This window comes from Melospiza melodia, chromosome 2, assembly GCF_035770615.1.
Source record: "Melospiza melodia melodia isolate bMelMel2 chromosome 2, bMelMel2.pri, whole genome shotgun sequence".
NCBI lineage: Eukaryota > Metazoa > Chordata > Aves > Passeriformes > Passerellidae > Melospiza > Melospiza melodia.
The window spans coordinates 96,022,033-96,042,701 of record NC_086195.1 but is presented as its reverse complement, the minus strand read 5'-3'; the positions used below and the strand labels follow the sequence as shown (position 1 = coordinate 96,042,701).

At 41.9% G+C, this 20,669-nt stretch overlaps 1 protein-coding gene across 1 annotated transcript in view; it reads right to left on the bottom strand.

Moving 5' to 3' along the window:
* Positions 1-2,582, bottom strand: part of TDRD3 (tudor domain containing 3) — a 93,624-nt gene extending 91,042 nt beyond the window's left edge. Inside the window, exon 1 of the mRNA XM_063149397.1 lies at positions 2,496-2,582. Within this exon, the coding sequence (XP_063005467.1) occupies positions 2,496-2,536 (41 nt within the window). The 5' untranslated portion in view covers positions 2,537-2,582. The remainder of the gene's footprint in view (positions 1-2,495) is intronic.
* Positions 2,583-20,669: the final 18,087 nt, after the last annotated feature.

Genomic DNA, 20,669 nt, shown 5'->3' with positions numbered 1-20,669 from the left:
AGCTAAGCAAGGACAACTTTTTTTTTTACTTGACATGCCATGCAGAGCTTCTGCAGTTTAAGTGGGGCCAGATTTTAACAGGTAAACTCAGTTTTGCTTTTGTACTAGAAAACTTATCATTCTGACATCAGGTGACAGCAACAGTAACGACCAATTTGGTACAAAACATTATTTAATCACCAGTGTAGTCTGCTGCATAGTGCTACATTAAACATCACTGAAGGCTCACTCACAGATGTGTTAAATAACTCTTAGATCTAATAATATGAGAAAAATCATAAGAAAGAGCAATAGCAAAGCATGGATGTTCAGGTTACTACTCTTTTCTAAAGTGCATAAACACAGCTAAGCAAGATTCCCAAATCATTATTTCTTTTTCCACCTCACATTCCTCAAAAGTATATGTGTGAATTCCTCTCTCCTTTATACTGCCCTTCCCAATGCAACCAGGTCAGGGCATAATTCCAGTGGACCTGATAATGAGCCCATTACTTGCCCCTTCAACTTCCAGCCTCTGGCTCCCACCCTACAGAATGCAAGAGTAACAACTGTTGAGAGCCATTCAAGAGTCTGTACCCCCGAGGAGGGCAGCAAACACTGCAGAGGGACAGACTGCTTCAGAGGCACCTCATATTTGTGCTGCCAAAAACCTGAAAGCCATTTACCAATGGCACTCGTTCAGCTGAAAAGGCAGTAAAACAACTCAAGAGCTGAAAACTGTGAAAAAAAATTGAATAGGCAACAACAGAAAGCAAGAAAAGCAAACTAGGAAAATAAAATTACTTTTATGGAAAACTTTTGCACTTTTGGAGAGGTCTAAGTACAGGAAAGGATAAGGGCAAGTTTCAAGTCACAGTCAAATATTCCCGTTAAATTAACTAATGTTATAAAAAAGTAGCAAAAATAGTAATGATTATTTCAATTCAGCAACAGCCAGGAGCCACAGGATTGTGCACCCCAGAACCACTTTGAACAGTATTTCTGGATCTTGATACACTTATCCAGAAGCATACCAAAGGACACCTAATTACTCTGTCTGGTTACTATTACCAGAAAGTAGCAAAAGCTGGCCCAACAAACACAGCATCTCCGGGGGTTAAAGGAGGTGATTATCCCACTGTATTCAGCACTGGAATGGCCTTACCTGGACTGCTGTGCTCACAATTGGAAAAATATGTAAAGGTCCTTAAATATGGAGGAGGGCAACAAAGCTGCTGGCATGTCCTGTGAGGAGCAGCTGAAGACCTTGGCTTGTCTCCACTGGAGAACAGGAGGCTTGAGGGGCAAACCTCACTGCTCTGCTTCCACAGCCTCCTGAGTGGGGGAAGTGGAGAGGGAGATGCTGGTCTTTTGTGCCTGGATCCAGTGATAGGATGAGCAGGGATGGCTCAAAGCTGTGTCAAGGAGGGTTCAAACTGGAGATTCCTTTACTGAGGGCATGGTCAAACACTGGAAGAGGTTTCCTATGGTGGCAGTCAAACGTTTAAGAGGTATTTGGCCAGTGCCCTTAATAACATACCAAGATTTGGTCAGCCCTGAAGTCATCAAGAGATTTGACTAGATGATTGTCATAGGTCCCTCCTAAGTAAATTATCCTGTTCTATTCTAAATCACAGGATACTCACTTTAACCTTTTCCATCTTGAAACCACAATCCAGGCCAACCACTAATGTAAACAATAAAACAGAAATATCCCCAGTACACTACTGGAAATAACTTTGTGTAAGTTGCTTTGTGCTTTAGCAGGTAGCACTAAAGGTTTGGTGAAAGACTTTCCAAGTAGTTATGGAGAAAAGTCAGCATTGACTAGTAAGAGAATCACTTCAACTAAACAATCAAACAAACAAACGAAAAAGCCCCAAACCAAAACAAAAACTTCCTACACTGCAACCTCATCTCTAGGCTATCAAATAAGTGTTTCCAGCAGGTATTTCAAAAGCACAACTCGATGAAACACGCTGTTCCAAAATGGACATTGTGTGCCCAACGACTGGGACTCCGAGGAAAACACAAGTACCCGAGTTCAAGCCTCATGTGTGGTTCATTTACCCCGCCTTAACTCCACTTTTTCATCTTGCCTCCCTTACCGAAGGGGCGCACAGTGCAATTACCAATCCCAGCACCACGGGCAGGCCAGGCCTCCGGGCGAGGCCGGTCCCGGGGCAGGCGGGGAGGCCGCCGCCGATCCCGAGGGACCTCGGGTGGCCCCGGGATAGGGACGCCAGCCCTTCCCCGCAGTGCCGGCAGGACGGGCCGGGAGCTTCTCTGCAGGACGGGCCGGGACATCTCCTCCGGGACGGGCCGGCGCCAGGCCCCGAGCGCACCGGGGGCAGCACAGCCCCCTGCCCGCCACCGACGGGCTCCGAGCGGAGCTGGGGCGGGGACGCCCCCCAGCACCGCACGCCTCGAACACGGGGCACTGCCCACCCCGCCCCGCCGCTCGGAGTCACCCCGGAGGCGGAGGCGGCGGCGCGGCCGAGCTCGGCCCCACTTACCAGCCCGACTCGGCGAGCGCCGCCCGCGCCCGGTCGGCCATGGCGCCTCCCCCGCCGCTCGCCCGCAGCACTCGGGGCCGGCGGGCGCTACGGAGACCCCCGGCACTCACTCGGACGGGGAGAAGGGACGCGGGGCCCGCTCGTTCCCCCGCCCCGCGGGCCTCTCCGGGCGCTCGGGCCGGCCAGGGGGAGGGAGGGAAGGGGGGAAGGGAGGGAGCGGAGGGAAGGAAGGGGCGGAGGCGGCGCAGGCAGAGACGAACAAAGCCCGCGACCGGCGGCTGCCTGGAAGCTGCTGCCGCCATGGCGGGGAAGGGAAGGAGTGAGGGCAGCGGCGGCCTCGGGCCTGGCGCCGTGTAGTATCGGGGAACGGTTTGTTTGAATGCGTTTCGTCTGTGAATAGTATTATTGACAGTAGCGTTGTTCTGGGAAAGGCCCTCCTTAAAACGCAAGTTGCGGGTGAGGACGGATTTTTAGAGTGGTCTGTAGCGCACATCGCATGAGGAGCAGCTGTGGGAGCTGGGGATGTTCAGCCTGCAGAACAGAAGGCTCGGAGGGGACCTTCCCCCTCTTGACACCTTCCTGAGAGGAGCAAAAGTGGGCCAAGTGGGGCTCGGCATCCTCTACCAAGTAACAAATGGCCTCAAGTTTGTGCCGCAGGAGGTTTAGATGGGATATCAATCAGGAAAAACTTCTTCACGGAAAGAGTGAAGCGTTGGAACAGGCTGCCCAGGGAAATGGTGGAATCACCGTCCCTGCAAGCGTTCAGAAAAGCTGCAATGTACTCCTTACGGACATGGTTTAGTGGTAGACTTGGCAGTGCTCATTAATGAATGGTTGGGCTTATTGTTAATAGTCTTTCCCAACATTAATGATTCTTTTTGAAAGACCGTTCCTGTGTTTCTTTTATATTTGGCAGTTTGTTGTCTGGGGCTTTTTCTTTAATGATTTGCCCTAAAATTCTGGGCACCGATATGAACGTTTTGGGGTTTTTTATCGGCCTTTTTAAAGGGAATTATACTTTACCAGAATAGCACTATTTCATTATTGCTGTTACCAGTGCCCTCAGGTGCCAGTGACGGGCGAGGTGGGAGCACTGTCCTCCTGTTTACTCTGTGTTCCCAGTATCCAGAGAAATATCCAGAAGGTGAACGTGAGCAGATCAGGAGTTAGGAAAATGCTTGTCAAGGCCTTGGTGCTCAGGGTTTCTGCCTGCAGGTGAGGTCGGCTGCTCTGCGGAAACACTGACCATTTGCATTAGTGCGTCAGGTCCAGCTACTTCTGTAACCTGTCAATGCTGAATGGTTTTTTTCAGCACTGAGGTTTTGAAACTTGTCTGCCTGCTGTGTTTGTCTATTAAAGGTGGACTTTTCTTCATGAGTTATTGTCATCCTTAAGATGTTTCAGTTTTTATGCAGCATCTTCAAGTCAAAGCTTACAATTTTGCTTTTGTTGATTTTTTTTTTTTTGTTTCATTATTTGATCCACCTGAAAACCTCTCTTTGCTATACTGAGTACAAATCACTCAGGATTTTTGCACACAACACTCTTTGCTGCTCATTCATGATATTTTCTTTTGTGTCTGTAGATTATATACTCTAGGGCAAAGATTTTATCATAAGTAGGTATGGTGTTCTGTGTGGCTGCTGATTTTAAGAAGGCACGTATATCTTTAAGCTGGTGATTGTTAAAAGCTTGACACAGATGAAGGAAACAAAATCTGTATTATTCAAGTTCAACTGAATATGCTACACATATCATTGAAACTTTCCTCATCATGAGCCTTAACATAAACCTAAAATAAAATCTAAAAAAAAAAAAAAAGGCAGCTAAAAATGGAAGACTAACATGTGATTTCCGCCAGCAAAATCTCAAAATAATTAATATAGCTATAGGAAAGTGTTAATCCTAGTGGTGGTCATTAAACATCAACAATAAAATTAGCAGAGGGATCATCTTTTATTGGGAAAGTGGATTATCAGAGGTTGTGCAGTCCTATGTCATGTCAAGGCTCCAGGTGAACATGAGCTGCAAAAGGAATAATGTCAAGGAGAACTAACTAACCCAAGAGCCTTGAATCAGACCTACTGTATGTCTGTAGCTAAGAAACTCTTGAATTAGTGATGAGGCATACCGTAAAGCAGAAGAGTCACACTGAATTGTTGGTGGCCAAGTCACACCTGTGTTGCAACAGTAGCAGCCACTGACATGGAAAAGCACTAGTAGCTAAGTGTGGTTTCAGTTCAGAACTTACTGTGCAAAAGAAATGGGAATAAAAACACCTTGCATTTGGAGTCTGACCTGTCTGCACATAAGATTATCAAGAAAAGGTTGTAAACATTGCAACTCAAAATGGGATGCCCATAGAACCAATTAGTAAGGGATGGAGTATGACCTAGGAGAAGATAATGAGAATTACAGACTTTATGCATTGCCTCGTGTTAGTTTAAGACACGGAAGGTTTTGCTTACTTAAATCTTCATTAAAATCACCAGGCAATTATACCAGCAGTTTATGCTGGCATAGTGCTAGCTGTTGCCCCTCACAGCACTAAATGCCATCTATTATAAAGGAAATGTAGGTGTTGTCCTTCTTAAAGGTCTGCAGGCATCTGCTCTAATAAATTCATTATATGCAAGCTGAGATGTGTGTATGTATTCACATGTGCCTCCTTTTGTGCAGGAGAGGTCCCCATTAGTGGGTGTTCCTCTGCTCACAGAGGGCACTGCCTGAGCTTTGAAGTGTGTAGCTGCTGTTGGCTGTGCTGCACCAAGGTGAGCAATTAGTTCCACTGCAAAACAGAGGTGATGCAGTGCCTGCCAGGCAGTCAGAAACCCACAGATAAGACCCTCTGTACTAACTGTTTGTGATAGAATATTCTTAGAGCTTATTCTCTATATTGATCACCTTTAGAATAAATGACATTGCTGAAGGTAATGAGCACCACCAGAGGCTGTACAGGGACTGACCTAAACCCCTGCACTCCTGTCAGGGGCTCTGTGCCTTCAGAGCTTTCTCTGGAAAATGCTTGTTGCTCCAGATGAATCAGTGCATCACTGTCCACAAAATTCACGTGGACTTCTTCTGTCCAAACTGCCTAAAATGCAGCTCTGTTTTACTGCTGCCCATGTGCCCTGGGACCACTTAATCTATGCCAAAGAGGTTATTTCACAATGTTCTGTAATTTAAACACCTGAAAAGATTGGTCTACTCGAGCACCTCTGGTGAGACAGCTCTAACAGGCAGAGCTAGCACACAGCAAAATAGCAAGAGCCAGTTTTTGGAGCAGCCCTGCAGGTTTTTTGATTCATTGGATTAATTCATCCTTGCTCCCTTCATCTCCTGCCAGTTTCAGGCTCAGTCTTCTTGCTTAGCAGTAAGCTCACAAAACTGGGGAGCTGAAACTTTTGACCATGCTTTCCAGAAACAGGCAGGAGCAGAAACCTGTAACACTCCTGAGTTATGGCATCATTCAACCCAACCTGATGTGCTGAAAGCAACAACATTGGGGTGAAGACCCTGAACACCAGGTCCAATAGGAGGTCCCCACAGCAGCAGAAAAGGCTGTTTTGGTCTCAATTTTTATTTTGTCTGCCACAGAATAAACTTTCTTCATTTCATTATCTGAAGGGAATAGGTCTGCTTACTGAACATAAAAGAAGATGAATATCTGCTTATCCTGGATCTGTAGCTGAAAGTTACTGGGCAATGAATGTAAAGGGCCTTTCCTTCTGGTCACTCTATTTCTAGGAGTGTGCTGCAGCTTCAACAAAAGTGGTTGCCTCTCCATGTCCTGTGATGGACTGGGTCCTGAACTGATATGACTGCAGTCAGAAGGATTAGCTTTCCTACATGTGTTGTTGCATGTCAGCTAAAATATTGTGTGTGTTCTATCTGAAGGACAGTACTCAGCACTCAGTCTTTCTTATATGGCAGCTGGAGAAGAGATGGACTTTTCACAGGCTAAAGAGAAGGGAAAGTGATTTACAGAAGTAAAGATTTTCTTCATGAGGGGGAGGAAGGAGAGAGGCTTGGAAAGGAGTGGGATGGAGGAAAGACAAACAGCAAGTACACATCCTTCATGGAAGTGGGAAAGGATTATGAAGTCTTGGACATAATGCCATCACCTATAGCCACAGACTGTAGTTAAGGTGGTGTTGCAAGGAGAGATAATTTCCACTAAAGGTTAAGGCTAACATTTTTGTCAGGCTGCTCTAATTGATTTTGCCACCTGACTATCCTCTTCTGGAACCCTTCAGTTTGACCACACTCCCCACTTTCTCCTGCAAATCACTAAGTGTATGTCAGGCATCTTAAAGGTATAGTTCACACTGGCATTACGTCAGTCAAAAAGCATCACACTCGGCGAGGCACTGGGGCTGTCAGGATTGGGGCATTTATATATGGCACAGTGATGCTGTTGTTGGCTCTGTGCATGGCTGCCTATCAAAATCTCAGCAGTTCAGACCTCAAAGTGCAGATGAACCACTGCAATGATCGCTAGGGTATGATGAATCAGTAAGTACTGCAGAATGTAATTCCATATAATTATGATGCTTTCAGGGCCCCTTGTGGGCCAGCAGAAGGGCTGGTGTTTGTCAGCCGTTCTGGCAGAGCTCAACCTATTGCCCCTCTGGACACTGACTTGGTAAATAGCCAGGGAGCAGAGGATCAAACAGCATATGGCTTTGCAGACTTTACTGGGCTGCAGTAAACATCCCAGCCCTGAACAGCTGTGCCTTGTCTCTAACAAGATTACTTTTAAGAGACTGATACCTTCTGGACTGGATGAAAATCTGGAAATAAGCATGTTGTTGTCAGGGTTTTGAGTGCACCAGAGGCTCTGCAGCCTCTTCCCTGCTCCCTGCGGCTTGGTTGCCCATCCTCCATTGCAGCTCTGATATGGTACAGTGTAGCCTTGGATTAGGGTGCTGGGGACAGAGCTGTGTAAGGAGGAGCTATGGAAAGCCTAATGGGGCCCTCCAGTTCTTTGTTTGGGAGCTGCATTGAAGCTCAGGCTTCCATCCTTGAGACTTGTCTTAGGTCTGCCTGTGCCTGTCCATGTGCCTTGCTGATCCTGAACCCCTGGGTTAATTTGCTAACTTGACCTCACACCTGCTCCCCCCCGTGCAGACCACTGTAAGGCTGAGTACTGCCCTACCCTGATCCCCAGCATGGCACCTGCTCAGGTACTGTGGGACTGTGCCCTTCTGGGTGGGATCATTGCCCTGCCTGCTTTGCTATTGCCTCAGCTCCTCGCTTCCTTCTCCTGTGGGACAGCCCATGCTTGGTGCTTCCTGAGAGCTGCTATCCCAGAGCCATGCACGTGCTGTTGCATGGAGAAGTTGGTGGCCCATTGGCTGGTGTCTGAAATCAGTACACATGATGCAACTGAACAAAGCTCAGTGACAGTGGAGACACTGCTGGAGGCCAGCTGCTGGCCATACAGTCCCTCTATGTACAGGACAGGACAATGCCCTCAAATAGGAAGAGAGCGAGTAGGGAATGTGTGGTCCTCTCTGCAGGCTTCTGCTTCCCTCATGCTTCCCCAGCTTTCAAGTTGAAAGCTTGTCTCAGTAAAATTAAGGCCAGTGCCTGCGAGCACTAGTGGGCAGAGCTGCTCGTGAAGGGCTGCCTGCATGCTGAGGAATTGTGGCCTATGTGTGAGCAGACAAGTTAGGGACAGCACTTTTACTGTGGAGGCTAAAGGCCTTGTGGAGTAAGTGCCATGCAAGGGGACACCTCACACAGTGTCAGGGAGCTTTCTGCAGGATGTAAGAACCTGCTGGGTGGGCATGGATGGAACATTGTAGGGTTGCCTCTCAAGCCACATGGACATCTGTTAAAACTAAGCCAAACTCTCTAGGGTAGGGCAGCAACACCCCAAACACCATGGTAATGGAGGCTGTAGATCAGCCTGTCAGAGCCACACAGGCACAGACACCGTCATCCTGCAGAGTACACGAACAGGATATGTCCTTAGCTATAAACACAGATTAGATTGGAGAGCACAGCTGTGCAGCAAAACAGTGATTAGTGTGACCACCTATTACATGCACCACCTATTACCTATTCATCACCTGTATGTGGCTGTGCAGGAATTCTGTATATTGGGTTTGCTATTAAAAGTCATAAAGGTTTTATTTTGTATGTCCACAATACTAGAAGGCATCATCTCTGTTGAACAGTTTGGGGCATAAATTACCCAGTAATCTGTGTCAGCACTTGACTTAATTGCAAGGTGAGAGAAAAATAAGTGAATAAATAAGTGCTGTTTTCTCATGGAAATCTAAAAAGATTATTTTTGGATTATAAAAGATTCACTCTGTGGTTTTCCTCAAGTGTTGTTGTATGTTTGTGCTTGAGGAAAAGCAAGTTATTGGAAATCTATGCCAGCTCCAGATAAGCAGTTGACTTTCTATCCATGATTTAATACCCACTAAACAGGCAAGAATGCTTCTTTGTTATTTCCTGGCAGTGAAAATATACTGTGTTAAACATCTTTTTTATTCAGATGTGGCAGCTTCTGCCTACAGCTGCTCTTGCCCTGAGTCTGCAGGTCCAAAGCAGTACAGTTTGGAAAAATAACTAAATTTCTTAAGAATTTTCAAGGAGCAGCAAAATCAATGCTTCTAACAATCAAGTGCAATAACTGGGCATGCTGTCTGCTGACCTTCACTTATGAGTGATTCAGTTCCTTTCTTTTCTAATTCTTATTTATGTATCTCTTCTGTATCTGTTGATTTTGGTTGCTCTGCCCTTTGTGCTTCTTCTTTCCTGCCTATTAGTAAAACACAACAAACCAGAAGAATGTGAATCATCTGATCTTCATGGCAGGTTTTTAATCTTCTTTCAAGAGAGAACTGGGCCCTATTTCTGAGTAACTGCATTATTATGAAGGGAATTACCTAATTACAGACTCATCCTTAAAGCAGCCTTTATATTTTTTAAGTTATTAAAAGCAACATTTTCTTTTTCTGACTATGTTTCAGCTAACTTTTTGATTAAATTATGCTGTTCTCAAAGATGAAGGATGAAAAGAAACAGAAATGCTAGAGCCCTGAATAAATTCTTACTATTTGCAAAGATACACTTGGAACTTCTCTGACTAGCATATTTATCCTAACTAGTTAAGACATTTCAAGTGGAGTCCATACAGAAATGGGGCCATAAGGGCAAAGTGAAGAGTTTCAGGGACTTAAAAATATTCATAGCCCCATATCCTCAAGTGGGCTCCTGCTAGCCACAGTTGTTTTAAAAGTGTTCATTCCTTTATTTCAGTACAAAATCATAACTTCACTTTTTTCACAGCCTACGAAAAATTGTGATTTAGTACAAAAGCGAATATATGTGTTAATGCAGCAGCTGTCCTGTACAGAGTCCAACAGTTGCCAGTCTGGGAGACACAAATATACTCCAGAAAGCACAGTGCTGTTTGGCAGATTAGTGAACCACTGAAAACTGGCAATCCCCATGAAAAATTACCAAAAGGGGAAAAATGGAGGAATGAGAGATTAGAAAAAAAAGTTGTGGAGGAAGACCATTAAAAAAATTGAGAGAATGAAGAAAAATTGGCAACAACTGGGCCACAGCACAGAGCAGCAATTTGGGCTACTTGTGTCAACTGGGATTCAGACCAGTAAAAGAAGATGCCATTAATGAAAATAATTTATCATGAAAATAATATATCAAGTAATGCTACTAGTAAGCAAACCAAAGTACACACAGCATAAAAATGTGTAGAGAGGTCACTAAGGACTTTCTTTTTCTTCTCCTGCAAATGAGGTTTTTGGCTTGGAGAGTGAGTACAGATTTTATGAGTTTATCTTTTTCCCTCATCTGGCCACAAAATCAGAAATAATCAGTACTCTGTTCCACCCTCTATAAAATTCACTGAGGCATTCCTTTAATTATGTTTACATATGCTTATGCTTGTGGGGCTGCTGTGTGGACCAGGCACCTGGCTGAAAAAAGGGAAATTGGAGAGAAGGGATGCTGAAGTTTTTACTTTGAAGTGGATCCCTCTTCTGGTCTAATTCACATTACAGTCCTGCACCTTGTTGACATGGGGGTAGAAATCAATTAAGCCAGCATTGATGCTGGAGACAGTATATCATCAGATCATTGCCTCTCTGGAAAAAAAAAAACAAACCCATTCCTTGTGGAGCAGTGTAGCTGCAAATTAAAGGTGTTACGAAAACACATAACTGAGGGGCATATGAAAGGCAAATGTGAGAAGGACAGGAAACCTGCGTGGGAAAAGCATTTGGAAAACAACCGAGGGATAGGAAGAAGAGGTGTAATATATGGTAATATATTGACCAGCTCTCTGAGCATCTTTATAGAACCTAATTAAAGCTTTCAAATTTTGTTGGGCTTCTCTTATTTTCAGATTTTCTGTGATACTGCTGTAAGTTGCCAGTTTACCTCAGCAGAGAACAAGGATAGACTAGCCCTTCCTGATAAAACTGAAACAGTTGTTTCCCATCAAACACAAAAAGCAAAGCAGCAGAGGAGAATCAACCAGCAGTTATTTACCAGCAGTTTGTTATCTATTTCAGTGCTCACAACCATGTTCTCTTAGCCCGATAAACACGGCGGCCTGCTGCTAACAAATATTGCCTGAAGCAAAACACCGAACAATCTAAAAGAACCTTTTATTCCTATTTTACATATTTATTTCCAAACAGCTCCTAACAGCTCCAGCTAGTGCATTAAGGTGCCCAGTCCTTGCTGGCTGCACAAATCAGTTCCTCACGCTGACGCCAGCAGTATCGCCATGGTTACGTGATTAGGGTGGCTTAACCTGGCAGGTGGCTTAGCAAAATGCCGAGTGCCAAAGCAATCCTAGCACACAATCTATACTTTTCCATCAAACAAATTAGTATATCACAGGCTCTGTTGTCCATGTCGTGGTAGGGTGGGTTGTTTCTGGTTTGCCATTTGTTTTTTTTTTTCCTGAATAACAATGCTGTTCTCAAAGTTTTACCACTTCTGAGCTATAACATTGCAAACAAACTATTTTCTAAAAGAAACACCCTGTTTCCTCTACTCACAGTTTTGTAGATCCAACAATCGCCATAAAGATAACAACCAAGGAATAAAAAAAGATTGCATAAACCACAAAAATTCAATGTTAAGTCTATATTTATAACTACATTTAGGGTTGGACTAAAAATCTGGAAATATCCCATGCCAGCTGAAGGCTGGGCAGCTATTATTTGTTTGAGGGGATTCTTTGGGAGATGCAAAGGTCTGTATTTTTTTTTTAACTAATGATTGCAAAGCTGAGATCCAGAAGCTTTGGAGATAGATTCAGCTGTAAACAGTTGTGGTTGATACTACCAAAACTGCTCCATCAAGGTATGAGAATATTTCCCTACCAAGTATCCAGACCAATTAATTCACATACAAACAGCAAAATTACTTAAAGCAGTGTGCCTTCCCGAGAGGAGAAAGTATCAGAGAAATATAGAAAGTGAAAACTTAATGAAGAGATCAAACTTTGGCAAGCAAGGTACTGCTAGTCTTTTCTTAGGTGGAAGCTACTAGACTTTGCAAATCTCAAACTAATCCAAAGCCTTAATACCTCAGTTAGTATTATTTTAGCTTTAAAGATATTATAATTGTTACATGTGTAACATGCAAAAACTTTCTTTTTTTTCCTTCTGTTGAGTGGGGTACAATACTGAAAGAGCAGAGAGGGAGTTCATTCTTAATACTTTCACGCTGCTTGCCAAGATGCATCTTCTGATCTGAATATAGGACGGTGTAGTAGCTTATATAATACTTAAGGTATAAAAACACCTTGGAGTGTGTAGAAGTTTTATAGCTGATCATAGATTCATTCATTCTATTGCCCAGTATATTTTTTGTCCAAAGGAGCTCCAGAAAAACTGTCGTGTTGTTTTTCACAGCTTGTTTGCCATCTCCCCTTTCTCATGCTGATTTCACTGCTGTGTTGATGAAGCTCCAGTCCTCTGGTCTTTATACTGTAGCATTCAAGTTTAGAGATTCTGAAGCCTTCCTTAGAAGTGACTCAAGTAATTTTTTTGCATTTGGCGGAGAAAGCTGAAAAGCCTTCAATATTTAAATAGAAACATAAGTTTCAAGTGTAGTATAAAGGCTTCAGATCTCTTAACTTTATTCATCAATTAACATATCTGCAACAGCTGGGGTTTGATCCATATTTTCAGAGAACAGTAATGTTGCTGATACAGCATTTCCAGTTCAGTCACAGGAATACTGAAGTGGTTTTCAGAAGATAATTTAAAAAGCACTCAGTTGACAGGATGTTTCTTCAGGGAACCATTGATCGCATTTTCAAATTGCAACAGAGCCAGAGATTGTCTTCATTTTAATTTCAATATCAGGAATGCCTTAAGTGACGATCACAGCTAACCCATTTTAATGACAACCCTGAACATTTAGAAACTCTTATCTATTCAATGTACTTCTGTGCAGAGAAACAAGAACAGATGGATACTTCCTTAACACCTGCTGCTGTGGGAGTCTTCTGAAACACTTGCAAGTAAGAAATTATTACTGCCATAAAGTGTCTCTGAGTTTTATTTGTTTAGAGGATTTCTACAGAACATGCATGCAATTTACTTCAGGTTTCGCAACTTAGTCATTGCTTTTGGAAAGCTGAGGAAGGATCACTTATTGAAGGAAAGCTTATTTCTATGCTCTATTAAAAAAAAGGTTTAGGATAATAGATTGGAGATTTACAGGTATCTGATGTGTAAGAAGGTAGAAGAATGCACATGGTATGATACTACAGCAGTGAAGGAGCAGCTCCAGGAACAAAGAGCCCAGTCCTGCAAAGCAGGAGGAGTTCCATTGGAGAAGAAAGGGCTTTCTAGAGAAAACCATGTCAAACTGAAACCTAATGCTTTTCTGACTAGGAACTGAAAGATGAAGTGCAGAAGTTTTAGCTCATAATTGTCCTTTGAGCTTTCTATGGGTGATTTAAATGTTTCTCTGCTTCCACAAGTCTCCAATAATACAGAGGCAAATTATTTCCTAGATTTGGAACACTGTTCTCTTCTGAAGTTATATGCATCGATTTTGTTTGTTTTGGAGATTTTCATATGCAGTAGATGAACTTAGTATGTAAGTTCAAAGGATCTGAAAGTGAAATGTTATTAAGGATTCTAATCCACCAAGATTATTTAATGGGTTTCATTTTCATTATGCTTAGTGGTCAGAAACTGCCCTAAAATAAATCTAGTTAATTGCAATAGGAGATACAAACCAAGTTGAAATACCAAAATAAGACATCCATCTTTTGGAACAGATGTTGCAATAATGAACGCAGGTGATAAGAAGTTTGTAAAATGGAGAGGATAGCAGTACCTAACACAGAAGGAAATGGTTTCTTCCAGTCTAGGAAGCATTGGGGATTGACCTTGGAGCACATCACTTTGATTCCATTTTATAGGTCCACAGACTTCAAACTTGAAATAAATATGCAGATAGTTTACTCTGAGCTATTGCATAACAGAAGTCACAATACTTCACCTGGTAATTCTTGACCTATAATTTCTAACTGGACTGGAGAATGTCTCTTAGAAAGAGACATAGTCATAATTTAAAGGCTTTGCATTATGATAAATTCCTTAATTCCCAAGATAAGCTGTTTTGATTGTAAATTGCTATCATGCTAAATTGGTGTACATTATATTAGCTTGAATTTTTCTTCCAGCTACAGAACTTTTTTATGTTGTCTTACTGATTCCACAGTTCTCTGATCTGTCTCATCCCACTGTACAAACAAATCAATTAACCCCTGACTTTCCTGTTGCCTAAACTTATTAAATAAAACTCATTAACTTCTTCTGGCTTTAAGGTATGGATTTTAAACCTTAGAAAATTGAAAAAGATTCTCAAGAAACTAAAAGTATTTGGTGTATATTTTTGAACACCAGACAGAAGAAAGTAATGTTATTCCTTAGTCCTCTCTGAAGTAAAGCCATATATAAGCATAGAAATGCACCACTGTTAATTTATCTAAGGATCACAGCAATTAATTCAAACACTTTGGATATTAGGTTTTCCTGCCAATTTACATGCATCTAAGATAAATCTTGTAATTTGTTTTGGATCCTCTGTCTCCTGAACACAAAGATGAATTTGCTATATGTCTAGGACTTGAATTCCAAGGGCTGAACTCTATACGACATTCAACACACAAGCTTAGATAAACCATTTATCTACTCTCAGTGATTAAAACCTGAAGTACGTGACTTATGAGGACAAGCTTAAAAGAACTGAGTTTGTTTAGCATGGAACAGGCTGGGGAAGTCATTGTCTACAAAGCCCTTTGGGGGGTGTAGGGAAGATGAAGCTGAACTCTCCTTGAAGGTGCAGAGTGAAAGCATGAGGAAGAGAGAGAGATAACTGCTACAAAAGAATTTCTGGTAAAACACTAAGAGGAAAAAACAATTATTTCTACTGAGGGTAAGGAGCCACAGCTATCTCCACCATTAGGAACCACCATCTTTAGAAATACTCAAAGCTCCACTGAGTGTTCTGATTAATCTGCCAGACCTACTCTGAAGGGTGGATCAGAGCTGATCTGTTCCAGAGAAAGGTTCTTTCCAGTTTACATTACTCTATGACTAATTAATTAGGTCTGCTGGCCTAACTCAGTGGTGTAACTGAAGCTATGCTGTAATTTAGGCTTGAAATGCAGATCTTTCTTTGCACAAGACCTTATGTGGTATTTGACAGGAACAGAGATTTTTATCAGGGTTCTGGTTCATACAAACAAAATGCTATTCAGCAGACAACAGCTCAATGTCCACCTCATCCAACCATTCATTGTGCTTGTCTTGGCCATCCCTGTCTCTCCTGCATGAACTAAACTACTTCACTTAACACCACAGCCTGATATGATAAACTAGCATAAATTCCAGTTCTACAAAATAGACAAGTTTTAGTTCCTCATGCTATACCATGCCATAATTTCCAGCAATATAGTAGGTAGCCCCTGCATAAAACACTGACTTTCCCCCATGGCAGGTGTAGAACAGATGATTGAGAGGAAGCACAACTATGGGTAAAAACAATTTCTGAATCAGCAGCCCTCTTTTTTGTTTTCATTGCAACTAAAAATTGGTCCAAAGACTTATGTTCTTGATGAAGCTACATGCTGTGCCAAAGCTAAATGTTATTGAGCTTGCTTATCAGCCACGATAAGAAATGCAAGGTATATAATATAGTTAACAACTTAATTTGTACCTGTTGTGTTCAAAAGAATCATCCTATTATCTTTACTTAACATTCTTTTACACCCAGTTAAACTAATCCAGTGAAATACACATACATAGGAATAAGGTCTTTGATATGATCAGTAAATTAAATTAACTTGACTCCAGGAAGAAGAAGAAGAAGAAGATAAGAAAATGCCTGTCCTTATGAGAAAGGTCACAAAGAAAGAATAAGAAGAATGCACACTTAAAACCAGAACTTAAAGAAATAATGGCCAGAGGGATAAGAGGCCTGCCTTTTTTGTAGGTTTCTGTCTGTTTGAAAAAATCTTTTTCCTTGACACTTTACTGTATTCCAGATTAAGGATACTTTCTGATTATATGTTCTGATTTGATATGCCTTATGTGGAAAGATGACTGGGGGTAAAATTAGAGACAACAGAGAAGTTACATTCACATCCTAACAGAAGTTGTAATGGTACAGAAATTATATGGCAAAATGCAGCTGCTACTCCTTGGATGGAATGTGATCAGTATGCTCGAAACCTATTCCACCAAGATTCCCCACACAGCAAATCTGCAACCATAAGCACTGCTCATGGGGATGGGATGGAATGGAGGGTGGAGCAGAGTGGAAACCCTGTGGGCAAGGCTCTGTGGAAACCCTTGCAGGGAAGTGAATTTGATGGCACTTTGCAGCTGATAAACCCCGTAGCAGCTGTCAGTCAGGGCAGAGGGGAGAAGGTGTCTTTGCTGCCAGGACAGCAGCTCTGGAGAGTTCTCTCTCCTCAGATGAACTTGGTTCATTACAGCCTAACTAAATACGACACACAGCTGCATCCCAAGTTACCTGCCCACAAGGTACGACCACCTCTCACAGAGCAAGAGTCTAAATTTTATTGGCTATACTTGAAGAGTGAAAAAAGGAAATTTTGCACCAACCAGTAACAAACATCTGTATGACTAGAGTTGTTCAAGCTCCACCTAAACATAAAGAAATGCTATAAAAATACATTGAGAGTGGGGGAAAGTTAGGGAAGACTCCACAGTAACTGCTGGGATTAGTTGATGGGCTGAACCTGTCCTCTCACTCATGGGGACAGGTAAGAACCACATTCTGAGTGTACTGAACACTTTCATTGGGGATTAGAGTTCATCTGTGCATCGCTTTGAACATGTTTCTGCAGTCAGGTACCATCACAAGCAATCCTTGAACCTTAACCTGTCACAGTTTTATATTAATAAAGTGTATTATTCTGTAAACTGTTGGTGTGAATCCTTCATGGGTGCTGGCAATCACCAGCAGAGGGAAATACTGGAATAGAGGGAAGACTCACTGAGGAGCCTCTGTTATGGTGTCCATGTGTGTCCCTGAATAAGTCAGCCAAAGCACCCTCAGATCCAGCAGGTTGCTCAGTGAAGGGTCCCCATAACAAGATGCTGACCGAATGCTGGGCACAAGAGTCTTGGCTTTCCTGGAGCACTGACAGACAAACCAAACACTAAGGGTCAAGGAAATCTCCTCTTTTCATGTGAATCCTAAAATGCTGCATTTTCATTGCAGGAACCAAACGTACTCTATTGCAGGAAAAAGTGAGGAATAAATACGTTCATGGTTTAAACAACAGGTACATTGGCCAGTAGCTTGTGAATATACACATTTTCTTTGCTGTTTTCATCTCCAGTTTGAGGGTCACATCAAAGCCACATCCTGTATTGACAGGAGAAGTCAATACTTCAAACAATGGGGAAAAGAGAATATCAAACTGTGAATATATGAGCAGTATGGGTAGCTCAGCTAAGGCTGTGGATATGGAAGAAATGTCTTGCACAGGGATAACACCCTGGGAAAAATTGTTTTCTGAAATATACTTCTGGCCTTAAAGAATATGTCTCCAGTTAATTACTCCAAGATCAATTATAATTGAGGAGATGAATGTGTAAAACTAATCTCAGAACTTTTTACTGTTTTTTCCAAAAGCAGCTGTTTTATCTCAGCTGTCAAAAGGTTCAGTCTATAAGATCATCTGGTCACACAGCCAGAAGTTTTAAGTGGTATGAAGTGTCCTGGAAAGGGCAGCTAAGTCAAAGTTGGGCAACCTGACTGGAAAAATAAACATTTTCTGCAGCAGATGAAATGTTCAATAGTCTTAATGACTGCAGTAAGGTTTCTCCAGTTAATTTCTTTGAAATATCTTGGCTTCAAAAATGAGCAAAAAATCTTTCTTCCACTTTTTGAGTGGATGCATCAGTCACCTGCTGGAATCCAGCCTGAGCAAAGGAAGACATAAACTTGCTAAAACTCTGTCTTTTCAAGTGTCTTTGTAGATTGTGTGAGGTGTTTCACATTATAAGTTAGTTTTTCGTTAACTGTGTATAATGGTTTGATTTTCATTCTTGGCAGGTGATAAAGTGATCAGACCCAAATAGCATTACCAGGATCCTTCTTTGGCTACAACAGCTCACCCACATCTTCTAACAGTGTTGCTCAGTGACTCACTCGCTCTGCTGCCACACAATTTCTTGTGAGAGCAGAGAACAGCAGTAGTTTTATCTTTGGTTATTCTCTCAGAGCCCTTTGCAATTCTGTTCCTACTCATCTAGTTCATCTCCATTTTCTTAACTGAAAACTGAGATTTTTTTCCCCATACAATGCATAATGGTGTGTGGACTTGCCTTTCAAATCTATTGATATGATAAAAATTGTATTTGCAAGTAGTTTTATCAAAGATTCTGCAGCCATAACAAGACTTTTAACTGCATTACAGCTGACGGTGTGAAATGTGTATGTGTGTGTACATACACTTGTCCCTGTCTTCTCACACCATAACTTAATGTAAAACTTTGAGTGTTATTTATGCATCTACTTAAAGCTCTGGAGTAATTACTGTGGAGTAAATTAAAAAATAAAAAAAAAAGAGCGATGCAAAAATTATAAATCTTGCTTTATGTTTGGGGGCTGTACTAAACATAATTTGCCACAAAGCTGCATCTTGTGTTTGCAGACTGTTTATCAGCTTTCACTATTTATAACAGATGGAACCAGAGCATTCTGAATGTTTCTATTAAACAGAAAATGACACTGCAACATAAACACAATATTGTGGAAGTTTGGTGTTGCAAATTAAATTCTACAACCTGGCAGATAGCTCACAGTATCATCTTATCCTCTCTTTTGTAGAATATAACTACAGCAGATATCCCTTGTCACAAGCTCAGTGAGGGTCACGTTATGGCTGCATACTCTGAGCGAGGAAAGGGAGGATAACACTGATATTCCACAAGGTCCAGTGCATGGATTTCACAAGGCACTATCATGTATTAAAAGAAATGAATGGACTAGCAACAAAGACAATGTCTCCTTGTAGCTAAAGAAATCTCAGTCTGATTCTGATCCTTAGGCACTTTGGTCCCACCATATTACTGGTTAAAATACTTCTCCAAACTAACCTTTTCTGAGTAAATAGACAAAATAGCAGCATAATCACAACCATCCCACACTGAACAAATGGCCATTGCTGATCTTGCAGAAACGTCCTCTTCCACCAAAGAATGTGTGCTCTGACACTGGCCATCTTTAGAGACTGTGAATAATTGTTTACTCATGGGCATTTATGTAAGTCCTTTGGCTGGTAAGCATCCCTTTTCCAGCTTTCAACATATTTTCTTTTCTCAGAGGCCAAAGTATCTTTCCTCCTGGGTTTCCATAATACCCTTCCTTGTAACGGGTCTACCCAAGACTAGAGTTAGACAGTTGTTCATTGCTCATAATTTCTGTCTTCATTTATTTAAAACAAACAAACAAACTTCATGCATGCAAATAAAACCATAAGGAATGGCAGCTATACCATTGAGTCAATGTGTTAAAATTCTCCCACCTCCTTTAATTTATATCCCTCTTGAAAACTAGACCCACGGAGATGGCCACAAAATGGCACCACCATCTGTAGCTTTGCTCACATAAAAAGTTATATCAGAGTTTTTATCTTTAAACCCTTGCAAAAGTATTAGCCTCAGATCCTGTTCCCTTTAGAGTCTGCAGCCCCTGAAGAGTCCATGGAGAAGCAGGTTTACCCTGAAGGACAGAAGTCCATGGAAGGGCAGATGCTGGAGCAGAGGAAATCTAAGTGGAGGAAGGTCTGAGAAAGAGGAGCTCTTATGGCCTGAGTGCAGTCCCCATTCTTTCTTCACCAGGCTGGGGGCAGGAGCAAGTTGGGAATGAAAGAATGATGTGGAGCCTGAGAAGAGGGTGGATGAAGATTATGGGAAAGTGCTTTAGTTTTTGTTTATTTTTCTTATCATTCTACTCTATTTTAATTGTTAATTTTAACTCATTTTCTCTCAATCAAGTCTGTTTTGCGCACAACAGTCATTGGTGAGCAATCTCCTTGCCCTCATCTTAACCCATGTGTTGTTTTCATGTTATTTTTTAATCCTGGTCCCACTGAGGAGGAGCAGGGAGAGAGCAGCAGGGTAGGAGATTGTTAGCCATGGCTAATCTACCATACTAGTGTATCATCTTTGTAGCATCTCTAATTTGATCTGTATCAAATGAGAGTATTCAAAAAGTCACAATTCTAGAAAAATATGGGCATATAACTTCACGTTCTTAAATTAAGCACATGAAAGATTTTGTTTGCCACTTTGTGGGTAAAACTGGACGTTCCAGCAAAGGACATGTATATACGCCTTATAATTTTTTAATTTCTCAAAAGTTATTCTTAGTAGTTTTCCTCATTTCTCATTTTTAATTACAGAGAAGGGTTGGAAATTAATTCAAATTACCCCAATAACATTTGAAAAATAATTCCACTTCTTCCTACATGTTTTCTATCTGTAAGATGTATGCACAAAGTAGCATTTGTCAAGATATGAATGCGTAACCATAATGACATTAATGTCTTATCCAGGACTCCCTGCTGGGGCATCATACTTGCCAAGCAGAGCCAAGGCAGTCTTCTGT